Source organism: Platalea leucorodia, assembly GCF_965183815.1.
Source record: "Platalea leucorodia genome assembly, chromosome: 5".
Taxonomy (NCBI): domain Eukaryota; kingdom Metazoa; phylum Chordata; class Aves; order Pelecaniformes; family Threskiornithidae; genus Platalea; species Platalea leucorodia.
Window position 1 is genome coordinate 80,776,151 of NC_138827.1, and position 21,946 is coordinate 80,798,096.

Consider the following 21,946-nt stretch of genomic DNA (forward strand, 5'->3'; position numbering starts at 1 on the left):
GGGTGGCAAGGCACCTTCCATGTTACTGAAATGTTTAATGCTCATTAATGCCATCAATTTTGCTTACACAAGTGCATCGTATTTACCATACCTTCAGGTCACTGTACTCTTTTGTGGAGCAGAGTTAAAAATAGTGTTTTAAATCTACCCAGGACTCCATCTCAAATACTTTAATAGGAATATCTTAAATAATTGAAGTAGTGGGAAAATCAAGATTACTAGTTCAGTCATCTTCCTGTAGAATGAGGAAAAAGACAATAGATGCATAATATTACCCTTACTGAAAGAATGGATTTTTAATGTGGTCTAGATCATGTGCTGTACCATGTATGAATTGCAGTAATGTTTTATGCGTGTATGCATTGGAATCCCACAGTGTGTCCTTTTAATGTTTTTTTTTTTTAAATTAGACCCAGAAATAAAATAGTAAATCTGTAAGTGGGCCCAGTTCTTTGCTGTTTTGAGTAGTTGTGAACACAGAAGTAGAAAGATCTTAATATTCAGAAAATGTTCGTTTTCTTCCTTGTCACCATACAAAAATAAACTTGTAAAGAGATTGCAGAAGCAAAAGAATCAGTGATGAATAATAGATTCTTCTTTCCCCAGTCTCTAACATCTACATATAGCAAGCACGTCAGTGCCTAGAAGACAACAATTTATGTTTTGCTTCCTCATGCTGTAGCCTGCTTTTCCTCAAGCTTTGGGAAATGTAGGCAGCTTCTGCATTCTGATACTGGAGTTCTCTCTCTGTCAGGCTGGTTTGGGCTGACCTTTGATGGATGGGATTTACAGTTGCCTTCATCTGGTTAAGCAGACATTCTCCTGGAAAGCTGATGCATTCTGTTGTTGGCTGGGAATATTAACTTACCTGTATCCTGCTTTAAAAGGGTGAGGACAAATAGTTGTCAGCAGCTTAATTTATTCTTAAATATTGGTGACTCTGGTGTATACTGGAATCAGCTTTAACCAGCAACAACATACACAACAATAATAATAATATGATGCTTAATATTTTTGTGGTAGTCATGATTTTTTCACTCACTAAATTGTCCAAGTATTCTGTGTTGCAGCTGATTTTCATAATGTCTTTCTTCCACAGCTGTGGTAATGTTGTCAGTGGCTTGTTAAGTTTTTCCTCCTACAAACCGCTTTTGGTTGTAGATTACAATGTTCTGAGCTGCTTTTGTGTTGGGTGCAGTTTAAATGCCAGTCATTCAAATTCATTTTTTATTCCCTGCGTGCTCTTCTGTTTTATGTGAAATATGTTTTCTAATATGTGCTAATTTGTCTTTGTAAGGCGGAAGGCTTTCATTGTTTTCTTTATTAGCTAAAGTTATGATTCAGTTTAAGTCCTATTTTGGAAGGAGCATTTGGGTTTTTAAAACAATAAAACCCAGATTAGAATTGAGCATGTTTTAACTTGTTTCCCTTTTCCTCTGAAATATTTACTGAGCGATATAATCCTAGCATAAAGAATTATCGATGCTGTGTATTTTGACTAAAGCTGATGGAGAAATTGTATTTGTATAGCTACTGCATGCAAGTAAAAGAGCTTCCTCCTTATTTTTGTAGAGATACAAGAAGTTTGTTTCAGTTGCATGCCCCGTCTAGGATTTGCTTTGTGGTTTTGGATAAATCACTTCATTTGTCCACTTCTTTATTCCCTTCTGTAAAATGGGAGGCCTGTAGCAGGGCATCAGGAGAAATATATAGAATATTCTCAACTGCTGTAGTGCTGTAATCATTGTGGAGAAAAGCAAGCATGCTGCCTTTGATATCAGTCTTCTAGTAGTTTCTCAAATGATAACCAGTAATAAAATTCCAAATATTTACAATATTCCAAATACAACCCCTGTTGTATATTCTTGCTAGGAACAGTGTTAAAAATGTTGTTCTTACTCACCTTCCATTTGCTTTTTCTTCCCGGTTTATCCGGCACTTCAGAAATTAATTTTGGTCCTAGGCTAGTACTGCTCAAGATAACCCTTCTTATGCTAGCTTGTAAGAAAACTAATGAAAGGTCATTTACAATTTGGTTGGAACAAATCAATCTGAAGCAAACTGGATCTGAACAAGAATATGGAATTCAAACTACCTATAGCACTAAATGTTAATGTCATTTGAGGATGAGCATCTGTCCTCATGTTGCTGGACTTTTCTGCCAATTTCAGCACTGACACAGTGGAGACTGGGAAATTAGACTGAAGTCCACTGACAATTTTAGGCTTGCATATGGAGGTCTGCAGAGATGTCTTCTCTCCATCAACTTAATACTTTAACTGTCTCTACGTAAACAACAGGAGTTCGAGATAGTATGAATCAGGAAGAACATAGTGCATTCTTTGAAGGACAGTTCATATGAGGGAAATGCTATACTTGATTGTAAAATAACATCAGAAGAAAAGAGAAGTTTATCTGTTCTCTCAAAGGTATTGAATCTCATCGAAAGTTAATAAACGGGACACGAAGTCTGAGCTTTCTTTGTTTCTTAATTGTATGGCGTCCTTTGAGAGCTATGCATTACTCTTTCCTAAGTTATGTCTTCAAGTCTCCAAGATAAGCATGGTTTGAACTACCTTCCTTCTTGTCTTCAGGTAATTCTTTTCCCTCCCAGGGTAATACTGGAAGTTGGGATGAATATTCTATCTTGCATACGCTTGACATTGTTCATTCACATTAGTTTCCGTTAGCACTTTATTTTGAGGGTAGAAAAACTCTTAGCGTCCATATTTGTGAAGTGTATCTTCAACAAAACACTTCCGTCGAGCAGAGCTGGGAGTTGAACTCTGTCAGAAATACAAGAGATTCTTTAAATGGGATTTGAGATGCCCTATGAGGCATTCATCATGTTGCATTGTCTCTCTGAATTTGGGTAGGAATGTCTTTGCTGTTTGAAAATATCTTGATGATGTTATTGCTGTATGTTTGTGTGATCTCTTCAGATCTGCTGCTGTTTCTGTCAGTTTTTCCACGGGTTCCTGCAGTGACCCAGTGAGGCTGAGATTATTGGCAAAGCACACGTGAATACTTTGTGCAGTGATGAACACAGCTTTCTATAACCTTCCATCAGTAGCCATCTAGTTTATTTTTTAGATAACAGTTGAGTGTTATGTAGGCCATCAAGTCCCCATGAATTCTCATCAATTCTACGTAGTGATTTTTCTGTTGGCCCATTGCAGTGTTTTCATTAACTTTTACAAGCTTCAGCATTTCAAAGAGTAGCTTAAGCTGCACACCGCCAAAGGAAAGAATTTGTAAGCTTTGCCATAGGGGACTACAGTTTGATGGGAGAAAATGGGATAATCGTTTCCCTCCCTCTCCCACGATGGGCATACCGTGATGTATTTGCTACAAATGCCTGACACCTGAGGCACAGACTCCTGTTGTTGTATTGTGCAATGTGAGTATTTAACAGGCTACAGTTCAGTACATGTATGTATATAACTATTCTGCAGCAAAATACTTCTGTGTATTGCACACCTGTTCTTGTAAATTGAAAGGAAGCAATCGAAACAGTAAAGTATGCGAGAATGTCATCTAGAGAAACACTCTCTTTGTTTCCACCCTGATGAAGGTGCATTTTTAACAGAACAATTCTGGCACCCGTGCCATTCAGTGATTGCTTATCTTTGTTGCTTTTTTTCCTTTTTCTTTTCCTGTCCTCACAGCCCTGTTATAATGGCCCTTAGTGTATTTGCTGGAAAAGGTTTTTCCTGTGTTGAAGGTTGTTTAGGCCTGTAAGGACAAAAGGGATATAGAGCTTTACCACACTCTGTGACAAACACTTCAAGAGTAATCCAAAAGGTCAGAAAGACTTGATTGTGATGAAGTGAAAATCTTCTGAAAATTTTAGTGTAGCGACTTGGCATACCTTTCTAAAAACGTGCTTACTTTAATTCTGTGGTGTTTTGTGAGACAGGGGAAAAAAACAGAGCAGAGGATAGATGGCATCCTAGCAAACTAGGACTTGCGGTAGCACAAAAGGCAAGCGTTCAGTGGCCAAAGACAAGTGTTTAAGAAGGATCTGTTTCTTTAAGGGACAAAATTGCTTTAATTTTATCCCGTGGTTATCAAAAGGTCTTAGGACTTTCAACGTTATTCGAAGTGTCTTTGTCTTGATAAAGCAAACATAATATGAAAAGAGGATTACTAGAAATTGGGGGAATACGTAAAGTGCTGAAGGGTTGCCTTCACGCTTACTTTTTCTTTTCTAAGCAAAGATACAACTGGTCAATGCTGGAGCTTACTGGTTGGATTGATTATGATCGTTCTTAAACTCTCACAGATGATCATAGTCTAATAAACTGTATGAACATTGCAATGGGTGCTGACCCCTACAGCTGATTCATGGCTAATGTGGTGCTACTGTGGTGTCCAAACTCTGCAGTTGTCATTACGATGCTTAAATGCTTATCATAGATGCATTCCTTCTGAAAGTACAAATAATATGTTCATATAATATGAAATTAGTTTTTCCTGAAGTAAAATCATCCTTTTTAGTTAAATATTTGATAGCAATGAAGCGTGTATCCACGCTATAAAATGTTTTTCTGTGCTAGTGTTTCTATCTCAGAACATAAAATAACAGCATTATGCTATTTATGGTTTTTTCATGAAGAAAAGGTATTTATATGAGAAAGTGTATAAAAAAAGGTACTGGAAGCAGGTAGTTTGACTCCTCTGTCCTTCCCTTCCCCCCCCCCCCCCCCCCCCATGTGTGCTGATATGTAATGTTTATTGTATAAATTAATTCATAATGAAAAAGCTGCAAAGATATTTAGGAAAAGAGAGGGTTTTATGCTGAAAAGCCAACAATATGTTTATAGTGTTTGCCTGTAGGGAGGGAAGAAAAAATACTGAGCCTAATACTGAAAGCCTAGCATTGAGGCTGAATAAAACAAGAAGGAATGACAAAAGATTGTGTGACAGATTTAAAGAACTTAAACTAGCATACCCACGAAAGGGAATGGAGACAAATGTATGCTGTGTCTGGATATATTTGCTTCCTGTTCATATTTATGTCTGTATCACTTTTTGGGAATTTACAATGCTTTCTTACCACAGATGATTGGGGCAACTGTTCAAAATTATATTCCAGCTCCTCCTCTTGTGCAGGCTCTAGCACTTGTGCTAGCTCATGATCAGCTAAATTAAAAAGCTAATTTGGCTGTAAGCTGTGTTCCATGATAATTTTTCAATTGGGTTATCTGCACAGCTGTAGGAGCACAAATGAAAGCTTGAGGAGACTTGGTGTGGCAGATTGTGCACTCCAGTCGTGATGCTGCATTGTAAGGGTTTTGGAGTATGTGATTTTGAGGATCCTGAGGGATTTCTGCTGCCAAAACAAGATGATCCAACTTCCTTTTCACTGCCCCTTTTGTTTCTGCCTCTTTGCTTACAGTCTTTGCTATTTGACCTCAAGATGGGTTGATTTAACCCACAAATCTTGCAAAAAACTTGTTCAGAAAAGAAAAAAAAAGTTTTTCTTCCATGCTAGTGGGTTTAATCTGCTCGCTGTACAACCAGGTAGGTCCCAGTGCAGCTCTAATGGACATCTTGGGATTGTTTCTTCCCACGGTAGCAAACTAGTGGATTGTCTCAGTTGTCTTATCTTAGCCCTTTAAAGTGGTTCTCTAGCTGTGCCAAATTCAAAGCCTAAAATGCTTTAGCTGTATAATGTAGGTTTTATTCCTTTACTTCTTCTGGTGTATTTTTGCTTTACATTAATGCGAGTTGAATATGGTAAAATGCTACTTGTCTCCTAAAGTATTTCACATGTGTTACTACCTATATACATTTAAATGAACGTGCTCTGGAAAAGACACTAGAAGATCTGAAGAGAAGCAGCACTATACTAGTATCAAGTCTGTTACGATAAGTTTCTATTACAACAGACATTTAAGGTAATATTCTATCCAATATGTGATATTAGAGTTGTACAGGTTTCTGATGAATGAAGACACAATTAATTTATTTGCAGACATGGTGCACTGCTCTTGCTCTGTCCTACACTTAGGGTACACGCCCTCCCTATGTGACTGGGTCTTTGTGGCTTTAAGCACAGCTGAGCCTGAGCAAAGCCACTCTTAATGAAAAATTGTGCAAATTGATTTGCTAAGTAATGCAAGTGTTAAGCACATCCACCAATAAAAAAAAGTCATAGACAGCAACTTCACATTTTTGAAGGTTGAATAGGTTGGGTACTTTGCTGTAACTGAAATTATGATTTCTTTCCTGTGAATATGTGTGCTGGTGGGAATCAGTCTGATTGAAGCACAGTACAAGTCTAAACTTTTGGTTTTCTGCCTTCAGACACCTTTCAAGAAAAACATTTAATTTGACACGGTATTTTCTTTCACAGTAACTTACTTTCTTTTCCTCGAGCCATTTGTTTATTGCGTATTAAAAGGCAATCGATTTAAAAACTTGAAATGCACTCCATCTTCATCAGTAAAGCTTTCTCCCATAACTCTCTGCCAGCATCATTAAGCTCCATTAAAATCATTCTAGTTAGTCTTCAGAACAGCTGAAAATGGATGCAGAAAAGATTTTGATTAGTGCACGATGTAGTGTGTGAATGTGTCTGTAAACCATTCTGTTCTATTCTGTTTGAAAAGCATGTTTTTGGTTGTGGTTGATGTCCTCTCGTAGGTTCATGTATAGCTGTTGGGAAAATGCTTGTGCTGTTAAACAAAAGCCTACGTCAGGACTGTTCCTTGAAGGATAATGAATTATATCCACAAGCGCCAGGAAAATTGCCTGCTAGATTACCTTGTATCTGTGCTATTCCCTGATGATGTAGACCGTTAAGAGCCCACTGATTGTGTCTGGGCTGAGTGCAGCTGAGTAAGAAATTGCTGTGCTACTGCTTCTGTTGACTTTTGCTTGGTCCTCCCTCCCAAACACACATGAGCTTCTTTTACCAAGCTCTGAGGCAGCTAGAGCTGAAACTGGTGCATTACGACCCTGGTATGGGAAACAGGGAAAATAGTGCAGAATTTGTCCCTCAAGTGATGGAGTAGGATATTCCTCCAGTGTCCTGCATAGGTTTCCCCTCTTCTCAGTTTTAAAGGAGTACAAAATACAGAGAAACTGAGTAGGGCACTCTTATTCGGTTGTGCAGGGAAGAAATATAAGGGAGGAATATCATAAGGAGTGAAGAAGGTACGGAAATGTGCTGAGGTTCTGGAAACTTCACCCTTTCCTCTAGTTTAGTCTTATATGTGCAAAAGGGAAAGGAGAGGAGCAGATGGGTGTTTGGGGACTGAAGGAAGGAAGAGGGGTAAAGAGTGCAGACAGACACCAAGATACCTGCTTCTGTACGCACAAGGTTTTGAAAGAAGGCTCCTAAGTTTAGCCCTTGCCTTTGTGGTGTCAGGCCAGCCAGCTCCCAGTTGTGCTCGGTTCAAATCCAGTAGAGAAATAGCTTAAGTGCCCAGCTCTCTATGAAAAGCCACTTTGGAAAAATTGTCTTAATATCTGTATCACACAGTTTTCTAGAAGCTCATGACCTCAGACTTCTAGTGTCCTATATGTTCTCATGCCATACATGTTTTGGTGAAGTACTGCCTGATGGGATTTAGAAGCAGCTGGAATCTATCACATGCTGCATCTCTCCCCACATTGTGGTTTGCAGCAACTGGAGGGGTTTAGAGCAAGGTTAATACCAGTTTAGTCTTTACATAAGTTTCATTATGTTGAAAAAACAGTAATTTTTCTAGTCAGAAATAAGTTGCTCCTCCCGCCCCCGCCCCCCCCCCCCCCCCCCCCCCCCCCCCTTAATTTTCCTGTTTTGTGAGGTAGCTGTGCTGGCAGAATGGGTTTCCATCACCGCCACCAAACACCAGAATGGTAGAACCAAGTTAATCAGTGCTCAGTATACTTCAGTGCAAGACATCAAAACACCACAGACAGGAATCTGTGAAACCAAAGCTGAACCAGGCTGGTGTGTGTGTTACTGTGGATACTGGCAAACAGGATGTACAATTTTGAGCTAAGACCATCTAGTTCATAATTTTTTTTAAAAGTTATTTTATTAGATGTTTTCTCTAGCAGTTGTTCTTGGCCTGAAACTGCTTTTCTGCCAAGTTAGTTCTCCCTTTTGTGTGCTGTGAACACTTAATGCTTTGTTCCTTTCGTTCTCTTACCAATGTACAGGCTGTTTTCCTTTCTTATAATTCAAAAGGATACGCTTTAAGCCTTACAAATTTATAGTGCTGGAGCTTACCTGTATGATCATTTGAAGTTGTGCAGTGGGAACTGTATATTGGTTCAGTAATGTGAAATAATTAGAGAAACTGATTCTAATCTAAACACCAGTGGGGCTGCTGCTTATTGTGCTGTGCTTCCAGCCATCTCATGAGTCTCATAAATGCATGCCAAGGTGTGAGAAGAATTGTTGGCTGTTCTTTTGTTTTGCTCAAATAGGCTAAACATGATCCAGGGAAAACAAGCGTGTTGTCAGGCTCTGAAAAAGAGCAAGACGGCATCAGAGGAGTATTTGATTTTCTGAATTAGCTGCTGGATGCTCCTATTAAGCCTCATGAGACTGGTTGATCCACAGGAGTTTGCCCAATTAGTTTGGTGTGGTGCATGCCTGCCTACCTTCTCTGTCTGCATACAGCTGCCTTTTATTTAATAACGATAAATTTACTTTTAAAGTATCCTTAACACCTTTACACATTTTAAAGCTTTTAGCAGACAATTAAAGTTTTTAAGACTTGTGTCCCAGGAACAACCTTGTCTGTGTAATTTCTGCTTCCTTGAATAGCTTCCTTTTGTTTCAAGGGTGAGTTCATAATAAGCTGTTGTCATCTACTTGAGCTTGTTCCTAAGCAGTTGTAAAATATATCCAAACCTCATTTCCCTATATGAATTTTGCATAGCTTAGCTGTTTCCACTGGCTCAAGGATGACTCCTGAGATCAGATATTATTCCAGTATGCCAGTGACTCTTCCAGCAAATTAAGCATATAGAATAAAAATAATGAAGAATTGCTGATTAACCAAAACAACAATAAAGACTAATGATGTCTGTGTAATGGTGAACACTTAATATTTTGGTAGGTCAGACGAGTACCAGGTTCCAGTGGTCATCTCCATAAAACAGAAGATGGGGACTGGGAATGGAGTGATGATGAAATGGATGAGAAAAGTGAGGAAGGCAAAGCTGCTGTTTCTCAGGAAAAGGTAACTTTTGTTTCTGCCAAGACATTTACACTCTGCAAGGTAGTTTGTCTTAATTGTTAGTATTTCTGGATCTTTAATGCATAAAGCTGCATAGCTCATATCTCATTGCATTTGTTTTCCAGTCACGAAGAGTGAAAGAAGAGGAGAACACAGAGGTAAAAATGTCTTTATCAGTTTTTTTTCTTCCAAGTGTTTGAGTGAAGGGATTTCTTTTTCATTTCTATTGTTAAAAATGTGAATTGAGGTGTGAGTGTTGTTCTGTAGCCTTGTATGGCAAGTACTTGTGAGGACACAGCTGTATGCAGTTTGGCCTGTAACAATTAACTTGAGCACACGCTGGATAAAATGGATAGGAAATTTAAAGTCATGTTATGTTCATGCCCAGGAGAATTGGTTAAGATAGGTAATTTGGCTGTTTTTAATGAATCTTCATAACTGGATCACACTAATTGCTGTCTTTTTGTCAGAGTAATGATGGCTGTTTCGGAGTAGCCAGAAGATCTCCAAATAATTTTTTGTTCTCAGGATTTGTATCATGACATTCTAATTAAAATGCTTCATCCTGTATACAGTAAAATAGTTCAGTACTGTGGCATAATAGATAAATTCAAGGGAATAAAATACCATATTGAGTTTCATGGCCCTGTGCTGAGAGTGTGGGAAGCATCGCTGCTATAAATAATTGCTTAATAGGATTACTGGCTTACAGCCAAAGTGCTCTTTTAAAAATGTCTGTTCCTTGGGTGGGTGACACTTGCCACTTCACCTGCAATTTTAGATTCTCTGATTTTCGTTGGTGTCATAGAAATCTTCTAAAAGACTAACAGCTTCCTGCCAGATTTGGTCCTGTTAGCTCCTGTGATGACCCCAGTCTTTCCATTGCAGAGCTAGTTCACGTAGTACTTCAGCATCTGAGATGTCTTACGTAAGCTGAGTACGAAAATAAAAAAAAGGACTTTCACCAGACAGTCTTTTTATGTCTTAGAAATTGAGAGTTCTGCAGTTTGTGACTCAGTTTCCACAGGTAACTCGTTTATTATGAGTTGTTTAGTTTATGAAGGAGAAAAAAGCCTCTGATTGAAGGCTTCTGTTGATTTTTGTTTTCCTAAATGCTCCAGAAGATGAGTTGGAACTGAGACTAGTGCAGCTTGTCACTGTTGGTGTGTGCCTGTTGGTCTTTGGGCGGCACATTCCTATATACTGCAATAACAGCTCTGTTGAAGATGCAGAAATAATAGTAGTAGTTTATATGAATGGAAGGAACTTAACTGAAGTAGAAAAAAATTACTCCCCTTTTAGCGTTTAAATAATTTTCCAAATATTCATTAACTTTTGATTAAAATACACAGATAATAAAATATAGATCTTGTGTAATAGGGTTGTTTTTCTTTTTAAAGTAGCTTTAATGTGGAAAACTGTTGGAAAACAATCAAATGAGATTTGTGAGGCAAGTCTTTATTTTGGGAGGACTTGACTATAACCTTTGAACAGGCTTCTGTGAGTGGTGGCAATATGCCAAGTGGGGTAGGAAGTCATGGTAAGGTAGAGGGCCCTGAGGTACTCTGTATGTAGCATACACTTTTGCTTGAGACCATATAAATGTTAGTTGAGGGCTGGGGAGGGTATCACAGTGTGAGGGAGGAGTGGTAGTGTGAAAGATACCCGTATCCCTGATTTTTCTCTGTGAAAGACATTCTCCGAGGTGTGATGCCCGCTTTGATATGCTACTAGTTCTTTGCAGATGGGTAGATGCAAGACTTCCCTTAACAACCAAAACTGTTACACAAAAATAATGTGAGTAGTAGCTTGGTATTCTCACTGTGTGCATATTATTTAATAGGTAATTTGTGCTCTGATGCAAGGTGGATTAAAAGCTCTGACACTCAGTGCTTTAATGCAGGCATTATCATTTGTACCTCTGTAATTGAAATACAGCGGTTTTACTGGTATCAGCTATATTTTAGACTGTGTTACTGAAAGTGTTTAAAAGGTTTTTGAGAGTTAGAGGATGTGTAAAATATTCTGTGCTAACTTCAAACTGTTAGCATGGCAAGTATTTCGGGATGTTTTTTCTTCCTCTGGCATTCTTTATAAGACTTTTTGCTTTTTTCTTTAATAGTCTCAGCCTGCTGTTAGTGACGAATATAGTGAAGTTCCATGTGCAGTGAATCTTGTCTTAAGATTAAGGTAAGAGATTCTTCTATTTATTTTAGCATTCCTTTTTAGTTGGCTGTATTATTCTTGATCTCCTTCATTACTCTCATAATATTAACATAAAATAAGTGTTAACCTCTTTAATCTCCCAGTATGACCAGTATGAATAGTGTTTCTGTGACTAATTGCTGTCTTCTAATTGCTTACTGAAATAGTGCAAAATGAAAAGCAGAATATGAATGTGGCTTCAGGCTAGGTGTACCCTTCATTAAGTATTTTCTTTCTTTTTTTTTCCTTGCAATGCAGGATCACAGTGAGAGATTTTTAATGAGTTTCTTTCACACTTCAGCAGTCAGCCTCTGACAGAAATAAACCATAGCTGTATTACAAGTTGCCTACTCAAAACGTTTTTCACTGGCAAGTTTGATCAGCCACTGTGGAGAAGTGGCGGATATTTTAGAAAATGGATACAAATATGTTGTCTGACTTAAATTTATACATAGTTAAAATGAGTCAGATTACCCTTAATTAAAATCAGTTTATAACTAAGATTTGAATTGTTTAATTATGCAGTCTATTCTTGGATAAAAGTGTTTTTTTCATAAGAAGCTTTGGTAACTTTTTATATATTTACAGCCATTTTCCTTAAATTGCTAACTTAGTTAAAAAAACTTACTGCCACTCACTTTAAAACTTGTTTACATCCAGTTTGTATTGACAGGATATCTACGAGAGGTTGTAAACTCTTAATTATTGCTATGGGGAACAGTTAAATGTTATGGGTTTTTTATGCTAACAAAAAGATAAAAAGTCAAATAGAGAAATATTTACAAAATTACAACCAGTATGTTAGAAACAAATAGCAGATTTATGCATAACAAGTAGCTTTAAAACAGTAACATCAAAAACTGTTAGTAATCAGAAAAAAAAAATCTACACAGAATGAGTGCCAAGTTCCAAAATCTATTATCTTCCTTTTCTTTGACTACTTTTCTAGTGACAGCTGCAAAAAATTGTGTGGCTGCCAAAGGTTGTGTACTGAAGGGAGGAGTAATAAATTTTATTGTGGGGCGAGAAAAGACTTAGAGATTATTTGGAATCGGTTTAGTTGTCCAATTTACATAACTGCCCAGTTATGCTATCAATATTCTTTTTCATCTCTCTGCTGACAGACAGGTAGATGAAACCATTTACAAAACAAACTAATTTATACTGCTATGTGGATGTACTAGTGAGGTGCTTTGGGTATTTTTAAATTACAATGAAACCTATAGTGATTAGCTTCTACCCAGTTACTTGCAGTGTTGGCATACCCACAGGGCACGCATTTTAGTCCTGCAAGTACAGTGAAATGTCAGGGATTATGCTTTCAGTTTTCTGCAGCTCTTAAGCCAGAAGTGAAGGAAGATTGATCCTAGGAGACTAGAGTTTCCAAACTCTTATTTGCACGGTGAACTTTTGTTCTTGTTAAGGATCCTCTTAACTCATGGGTGAAAAAATTCCTTCCCCCTACCCTCGCTAAAAGCAAGTCTGTAGTAACTAAATTAATGTGTTACAATTATGAAGGTTTAGATGGTTATTGGTAGAGAAGGAAGAAACAAGAATTTCAATTTCAGGAAACAGAAAGTTTCCTTTAAACTAAACAAAACAGTCTTGAACAGCAGATACACTCTAGGGCCTGGGAACGCTGTTAGCCGTGTCTTGATAAAAACGAAAATCTGATGCAGAATTTTGCAGACCAAATTTTGTTACTGTAAGCTGACCTAGCTTTGAGGGAAGAACGCTCTGCGGTGCATACTCCTGGCCCCACGTGAGTTCTGGCTGTGTCCTGCCTCAGTGGTAGGCGGCGGGCTGAGTTATGCGTCTTTGCACTGTGTGTCTGGGTTTCCTTCTGATGGAAACCTGAGCATGTGGAGCTGATAGGACCAGGGAGGTGATAGTGCCCCTGTACTCGGCACTGGTGAGGCCGCACCTTGAGTACTGTGTTCAGTTTTGGGCCCCTCCCTACAAGAAGGACATCAAGGTGCTGGAGCGAGTCCAGAGGAGGGCAACGAAGTTGGTGAAGGGTCTAGAGCACAAGTCTTATGAGGAGCAGCTGAGGGAGCTGGGGTTGTTTAGTTTGGAGAAGAGGAGGCTCAGGGGAGACCTTATTGCTCTCTACAACTGCCTGAAAGGAGGTTGTAGCGAGGTGGGGGTCGGTCTCCTCTCCCAAGTAACAAGTGATAGGATGAGAGTAAATGGCCTCAAGCTGCACCAGGGGAGGTTTAGGTTGGATATTAGGAAAAACTTCTTCACCGAAAGGGTAGTCAGGCATTGGACCAGGCTGCCCAGGGAGGTGGTTGAGTCTCCATCCCTGAAGGTATTTAAAAGACGGGTAGACGTGGTGCTTGAGTACATGGTTTAGTAGTGGCCTTAGCAGTGATAGGTTAACGGTTGGACTCGATGATCTTAAGAGTCTTTTCCAACCTTAACAATTCTATGATTCTATGGTTCTGTGTGAGTAGGGTCAGAGCTAGCACAAAATCAAAGTGTGTGTGTGGATGGTTTTGGGGAATATAGGAGGGTGGGGTGTACCAAGCAGTGCTCTCCTCCTTTAGTTGGGACTTTGTGAAGTGCGTATCTGAGAACAAGGGCTACAAGCTCCCTATACCTCTGCCCAGTGGTGTAGATTCAGAGTTAGTACTTAAGCATTTCTTTATATTTGCTAATTTAAAGGCAAGAGTTATTTTGTTTATGGAACATTCACAGCAATTCAGGGCAGCCGCTGCCTGGCTGCTATGTATGTTGTGTTTAGTGGGGTACCTCAGATGGCATTTCAGTAGTTGTGCTTCCTCTTCACTGTTGGCCCCAGGAGGGGAAGAGCTGAGCCTGCTGTGAGCAGGGCAGGGCTGTGCAGTCTGCTGAATACTTTGCAAGAATTATATTCAAATGTCTTGTTCTTCAGTAAATTAACAGAAACCTTATTTGGGGAAAGGAGCTGATGATTATTTCTTAACTTTTGACAAAATAGTTACATCTCTTCCATTATCGGATTACCTGTGGGGAGTTTGCTCATTTGCTTGTTAGCGTCAAGTATCTGTCGGTATATTCTGTTAAAAGCTTTTCATATTTGACCTTACTGTAGCCACATTAACAGTGATCCTGGCATGGCAGGGCGTGGTTTCACCTGAGAGTAGAGGACTCCTGGGTTCTGCATTTTTGGGTCTAGGTCTAGCTGCAGTGAGCAAATTCAGAAAAGCCAGCTCTGGTGAAGTAGCGACTGTGGTAACCGTAGTGCTGCTTCATGGGCATAGGATTAGGAGTCTTCCTCCCCAGCCCCAAAGAGTCTCAATACTTGGACCTTACCACTCTGCTAAACAAAGGCCAGAGTAGGTTTGAGGCTGCCATTCCAGTGAAGTATTGACAAACTTGTACCACATCAGGTAATGTAAGTAACAAGCGACAGAGATGCTGTTTTGGGAAGACAGTAGTGTTCAAAATATTAAAGTGTTAGTGCTTGAGCTATTGCTGTAATCTCTTTTGCACGAATTCAACTTTTTTTTCTGTTTTGTTAGCGGAAGGGCAGTTGTATGGGGTTCCTTCATAAAAGTCTGAAAAATAAATTTCCTGTGTACTAGGATGTAAACCTGGAGGCCCTCGGTCACTCACGGTCAGTCCTGAGATACTGAGGTAGCCACCCTCTGCATTCCAGCCATACACAGCTGTCCTTATGCTGGGATTACTGCAGGGTGACTGAGCTTACAGTTAGGGCAGCTGTATATGGAGAAAGATCCTCTGGCCTCTAACTGCTCTCTTTTGTTGTAATTAACTTACTGAGTAAACACTTTTTCAGCATCTGGAAGTAAAAATACTGCTAGTTTTGGCATTTGTGAAGAAAAGCGATGTAGATGACTTGCTTTGTGTCATGCAGCATTCCCTTGTGATGGTAAGGTAGTAAACAGCTAATATCCTCACAGGGATTTCTGCATTTATCCACCTCCAGTGCAGATTTTAAACTGTTCTGTTGATGTCTTTTGGTGAATTGATCATTAAGTCATATAGCTGATAGAGACTTGAGCACATCAGAGGATTTTTATGGGATTTGTTAAAATGAACCATAAGTTCCGAACCATAATATTATGGAGCAAGTTAGCTACAGTATGAGGATAGAAACAATTTCCTGTGATGCTTCATCTACTACTATTATATAGCTTTTAAAGTATGGCTTGATATTCAGATAAACATTGTGAACATTAGATGCCAGACTTGAAGACTCAAAGCTCAGTATATCATCCAAAATGTTGGAAGCTTTTTCTTTTAAAATAATTCACTTGAAGCAATCAAATTATATAAATTGCAGTAGCTTGATGAGTTCAGAACACACTGGTTTTAGATGCTGAGAATTACTGTTTTTAAAAAAAAAGCTCAGTAGTGATGTGGGTAAAACTGTAAATACCAGCAAAGACAAGAGGAATGAATTGACTGATGGGGAGGATGAGAGTGGAAGGGAAGTAAACACGTCAAGAGAAGGCTCAGGAGGGTCTCATCTCTTCATGGCTTTCCTTTTGCTTCCCCAGAGAGGGACCATGACGTAAGGGGACAGCAAAAAATGAGCATCTCAGATGGGAAGGAGCCCTTCATGTGTGATGGAGGCTGGCTGGGCTAGGACCTGAGGGGAGAAGGCGTTTCCCCAGGGTCCTCAGGCAAGAAGGGATGGTGGAGAGAAAATTCTGATGGCACTTGCGGTACTGCTCAGTCTTTGGCTGGGGAACTACCTTGGTTGCAGAGAGTTTGTCATGGAAGTTGATGCAAACATTTAGAGCCTGATGGGCAGAAACAACTTAATATGAGGCTTGGGAATGTGGGCCAAAAGGTTTGAAGAGTAGTGCCTGGAGATTTGGGACAGAGCAAAGCCTAGGGAGATGGGCAACCTTCAACAGGAGTGAGGGGAAAAAAAAAACAACAACAAAAAGCAAGTGCTCCTCTGGCTTGTTTTTTTTTTTCCTCTTTTACAATGAGGCTATGCTACACCAAAACCCATCAAATCTTAGATCATAGTTTTGCATTTTGTTTCCTAGTAGTATGTTCCAAAAAAGGTTAATAGTACTCATAAAAATTAAAAATCACTTTCCCAAAGGAAGAATTCTGGCAGAAGAATCAGTGCATTCTGATAAGTCTTTTACTGGATGGTCAGGTTCTGTTATTTTTCCTGAGTAGAGCAGGGTTGGACTCATTCAGTAATTGAGTAGGGAATGCCAAATTAACATCAGCCTCTGTTTAGTGCAAATGCCTTGTTGTGGATGAGAAGCACAACTCACATTCTGAAATAATCTTTAAAGAATCCCATGGCACTCTTTATACAAGTGCTGGTATTTAACTCTGTTAGTCTGGACGGTTTCCAACTTGAGTATCTGATTTTTCCGTCCTTAACTTGTATTTAATACCTTTTTGGTTTAGTACTTTTCTCAGGGGGACTAACTTGTAAAAATATTCTCTACTGTCAGAGTTGCTTCTTCAGTTGGAGATAGCATTTCCAATTTATTTTCTATCATCTTCTGCGCTGTTGTGTCTTGGAGTATGTTGCCCCAGAAGTGAAATTAGCAGCAGTATGTTTTAGGTAATTCCATGCAAAGCTTTTGAAAGGCTCTAGTATTACATACTTAATAGAGACCGTTAGTATTTTAAAGCTCAAGTTTAATTAAGGGACTGTGCTTCAATTTTGCGATGAACTGAAAATACCGGTTCTCAGTTGTTGCTTGAACTGTTGCCATGGCATGTAACTATGACACAGACTGTCTGAGCAATCGTTATGTTGAAATGCTGATGCTTCTGTATCCTCAGCCTCACAGAGGAAAAGGAATTAGAGAGTGGGGAGGAATGAAATCTGTAATCCAAAATTTCTCCTCTGAGGCTGTGCACACCGTGTGTCTTGGCAGCGGACCCTGGCAGGAACTCTGCAAAGAGAGGTTTAAGGCAATTGTCTGTGATTTAGCCCTCCAATGGGACTGTTTATACCGCCAGGGAAGGGGGGTGGGGAGGAATTATCACTCTGGATTTGAAATTTTTTTTAGTTGTTACAGGTACAGATCTAGGAAGGTCACTGTCAGAGGGTTTGACTATTTAGATTAATAACAGAGACATTTCACGTTAAATTAGGAGACTTGTTAATGGTTAATAGTTAAGAATTGCAAATTATCTGAAGCAATCTAAGATGGTTAAATTAGCTCCTATGACAGGAAGATAATTTACTGATGGTAATTTGGAATGTCCCAGGACCTAATTTAATACAGTTCCTGCACACTAGATGAATTAAGCCTGTGGAAGAACAAAAGGGGCGAATGGAAAATTTTGACTTGATACACTGGCAAATGGGGTACTTCTGTTATATTAGTGCATATCTTATTGAGAATAGTGTGTAGAGAAAAAGCTAAGGCAGAAATCTATGTAATGGCACTCTGTGTTATTTACAGATAAACGTTTGTGCGTGTCTCTATTTCTTACAAAAACATTTCTTCAGCTAGTATAGCTGGTTTATCACGCTTTGTGTGTCGTTTGATCTTTTCTGAGGACTATGTCTTCTGGAGAGCTGGACAGACAGATACAATTCAGAACAAGTCCAAGGAGTAGCTAGTAGCAGGCAGTTGCCTATGCCGCGCTACAGCCGGAGAGTTAGGACTTAAGTGGAATGTGATTTCCTCTGTGTGCTAGAACATAGATGATGAGATATCACTCACTAGTCTGAGCTGAAGCTCAGGTGCTAATCTTCCTGCTTTCGTGTAGGCCTGTTTTTTTGGCATCTTTCTTACAAAATTCATTACATGTAAAGTTATAGAAAAAACATACTTGGCTGGAGATATCTAGTAGAGCTACTCTTATGTTGTTAATATTTAAGTTTGAGGCTTAGATTTTTAGGACAAAAAAAAACCACCTATAAAAAAGCAAACCCTAAAATCTATTCTGGCTAGAAGCGGAGTGAACTTGATAATTGGCTCAGTACCATAACCCAGAGTTCTCGATTCTCTTTCTTTTTTTTTTTCCCTTCTAGTTTTTTTAGTATCTTAAAAAACTTTTATCGTTCCAGTCTCTTTTGTAAGAAGTGGGGCTGATGTGTATCCTTCACCAAGGGCAGGTATTTCTCATCATTTTTGCTATTTAGAATGGCTTCTGTTCTCCAGTGTATTTAAAGACAAAATCCATAAACAAACTTGAGCTGTGTGGTAGACTCACAACTGGAAAGTAACAGAACTTCTCTATAGGCTGGGAACTGATCCAGTAACAAACATCGTAAACAAAACCATTTGTAGAATTCTTAAAATAAATGTACCTATGATTACAGTATTGAGCACTGTCCTACATTTTATTTCACCATCACCTCTAAGGCTTTGTCCTGGGAATCGAGGAGGTGTGGGGACATGGTTACTGAACTGAATTTTATTTTCACAGCATGGAGACTTCATTTAAATAACCTGTTTAATCATGATTAAATCATGACTGAAATCAGTAAGCAGGAACCCTTGATTAAACTATTGATTCTAATCCTGCTTTCTGTTTGTACCTCTATTATTTCCTTCAAAGCTTGCTCTTTAAAAATCTAAATTATGCATTTCTTATTCACTACTTAAGGATGTTTTTATGCCTTGCTGTACTTTTATTGAAAATAAATTAAACCTTTAAAAATTTATTTTAATTATGACCTAAATAATCCTGGATGCAATTGCTACACCATCACTTATTTAATAGAGAACTGGTATATTTGCTTATCAAGACAACTTTTGTATGTAAAATTGATAATTATTGAGCCAAGGAATCAATATATTGTTTCTGCTTCTTAAATTTAGATTATCAAGAAGATTTGCATATCTAAATATTTAGATGGCAAGGAATTAGGCATTTAACCTGCACAGCTGTGGTTGTAAATTATGCAGGCAATTGCATTTGGGGATGTTGCTGATACTGAAATTTTAAAATCGCTAGAGCTTTTTTATTCCATTCTTAACTTTTTATTGTGTTATTTACAAAAGAAAGGAAAAAGGGGGAACAAAAAACAACAAAGAAACCTGAACACCACCCCCAACCTCCTTTATGTTAGAGGAAATAGTTTAAAACTTGAATTGACCTCAGTGTTAAAAGTAATTGTATTTGTATTATTAATGGCATGTATGTTAATGGTCAACTGTAATATGGCTTACATTTTGATAGTTTAAAATTTAATTCTAATTAGGTATTTTTCTAATAGTTTTAAAGGCATCACATTTATCTTGAGAGGCCACACTTTAATCTTCATCTGTCTGCTTTAGAGTTGCCTGTGAACGTGGTGACAGTACATTTGGCAGGGTTGAAACCATTTTAAATAATTTTGTCTGTTATGGCTGCTTGTTCCCACTTAGTGTTGTGGTTCTCTGTCTTTCCACTTTGCACTGGTAGGGGTGTTTCTGGGACTGTATTGGGTCATATAAAGCAGTCAGGTTTTGGTTGTTTGGTTTGTGACTTCTGATATTTTTGAGAGGAAGGCAAAATTTTAACTGAACTCATTTTACTGATCCTGTTTTGCTCCACAAAGCAATTGTCATTGCTGCTGTAGTGTGGCCAGTGAACGGCCACAAGAGGTGTGCTGGGACACAGGCGGGACAAGAACTTAACACATCAGCAGGCTTTGCTGGTGAAGCTTATTTATTGTAAAGCTACTTTTGAGAAAGTTTGGCCCATGGCAGGAAAACTAGATGAAACCTTTGAAGATTTTAAAACAAAGCTTAGACTTTGCGCCATGCTTCCCACTCTTCTTGATAAGCTAGTCGAGATCTGTGAATTTTAGATGGGTGTTATGCAGATTGTTACAGTTTTATGGTGGCTCAGATGTCTTTCTGGCTTCCCTACAAGTCTCCTTTGGTTGTGACGGTAATGTAGTGATAGATCATCAGGAGTGAAAAGCTCCGAGCCAATGGCATTGAAAGGATGGACGCATCCAGGGAGTTTTTGATTCAACATATTTAAAACATTCTTTGCTTTGGATAAGGCAAAAGGTTTCCCTGAGCCTTTCCTCAAAGCCTGTTTTGTGCCCTTGGGGACTCACACGTCTCTATTAAAAAAACCCATATTCCTGTAGAACTTGTTGCAAGTCTTTTTTCTTGATTTTATAAATGAAATCACTTTTCTAGAGCTCTGTTCTGAAGTACCCCTAGCCTCCTGGCAATGATCTGCCTTTCACACTTTCTGATTTAAAGAACTGAAATTTTGCTTCAAGTATTTTCACCATTTTACAGCGCTGTACTTGGAGAATTTGTCACTGGACTAACAGGTTGTAATCTCTCTTCTTGTGCACCAGGCATGTAGAAGCATACGAAGTAAGCCTTCGTGTGTTTGATCTGTTAGTTGCTCTGGTATCTCTTATCAGTCAGGCAGATGGTGTATCACTTCAGTCATGCAGCTAATACAGGTTTGACTTACTTAAACTGTGCACTGATCAATAATGTTTGGTATCAAGAAATACAGAGATCTTTCAGAGATACACTCGGAGGGGGTAAGTTAAACTATTGGCAAATCCAAGAAAGGCAACTGTGACCACAACGTGCTGTAATGTTTAACAAAGTGATCAAATCATGTGCATGGCAGTTGTCCTCTCTGTTATTGAAATGCTCCCACTGAATACTTCAGGGTGCTTGTTTTTTAACATTATTGATGTCATCTGTACTTAACTCCAGTTCTGTCTAGGAAGCTTTCAAGTCAGTTTTAGATCACTTCTGGTTTTGACCAAGCATTGAGATTTTACCACATTAATAAATTCTCAGTATAACTGCGTACTGCCCTTCATTGTATTTCAAGTACTTGTTAAAAATACTGATGCTTTTCACAAGTTAAATCTTTACCACTGCTTTTTAAAAAACTTTTGTGCTAATTCAGGAATAATTTTAGGGAAAAAACTTACAATTAATATTGCCCTCTCTGCAGCAACAGAACTGATGGCTCTTTGTCTAAGTTGTTTCCACCTGCTGATATATGACAGCAGGTAGGAAGGGTGAGCCGCAGAAAAGATGATGCAAGTGAATACTGCTTTTCACTGCCTATGCAAAGAAATGGGTCACCAAGAATCGAGGTTAAAAAAATATTGTTTGTTCTAGAGTTTTCTGTTCGACTTAGCTGGGAATGAATATAGCAAGAAAAAAAATTGAAGGACTTACAACATGCTTTTGATTTAGCTTCTGGCATCAGCAGTTGCAGAAAGAGAGAAGACCCTATTTAAAAGCATGTTTAGGTACAGATATGTCTACAGTGTCTCTAGTTCTAACGCTGAAGACTTCTGACAATGAAGACTTGGGGCTGTAGTGGATGGGGAGGAAGGACCTAATGTTTGTATGCTGCTTCTAAGATAAACATGGTTTTGCATACTTGCCCGGTGGTACTTGCGTGTATCAGCTGGTTTTCTAGTGTTTCTTCTAGCACACAAATTGTGCATTTTCTTAGTTTTACTATCATATCCCATCCATTTTTACTAGATTGAAAGCACTCTAATTTCTTCTAAGTCTTCTGCAACTTTGGACTGGTCAGCTATGGGTAGAACTGTTGTAAAGTCCTTTCCTGCTGGAGGAGCTGTCGGCTACCCTGGAGCTGTGGAGAGTGTTGTTAGCTGA

General features: G+C 38.7%; 1 protein-coding gene across 1 annotated transcript in view; it reads left to right on the forward strand.

The window, feature by feature from the left end:
* STK39 (serine/threonine kinase 39) overlaps positions 1–21,946 on the forward strand; it is a gene marked incomplete at its 3' end in the record, with an annotated part of 104,404 nt that overhangs the window by 55,746 nt on the left and 26,712 nt on the right. Inside the window, exons 11-13 of the mRNA XM_082311752.1 lie at positions 9,066–9,188; positions 9,311–9,343; positions 11,308–11,375. Coding sequence (XP_082167878.1) covers positions 9,066–9,188; positions 9,311–9,343; positions 11,308–11,375 — 224 coding nt within the window. The remainder of the gene's footprint in view (positions 1–9,065; positions 9,189–9,310; positions 9,344–11,307; positions 11,376–21,946) is intronic.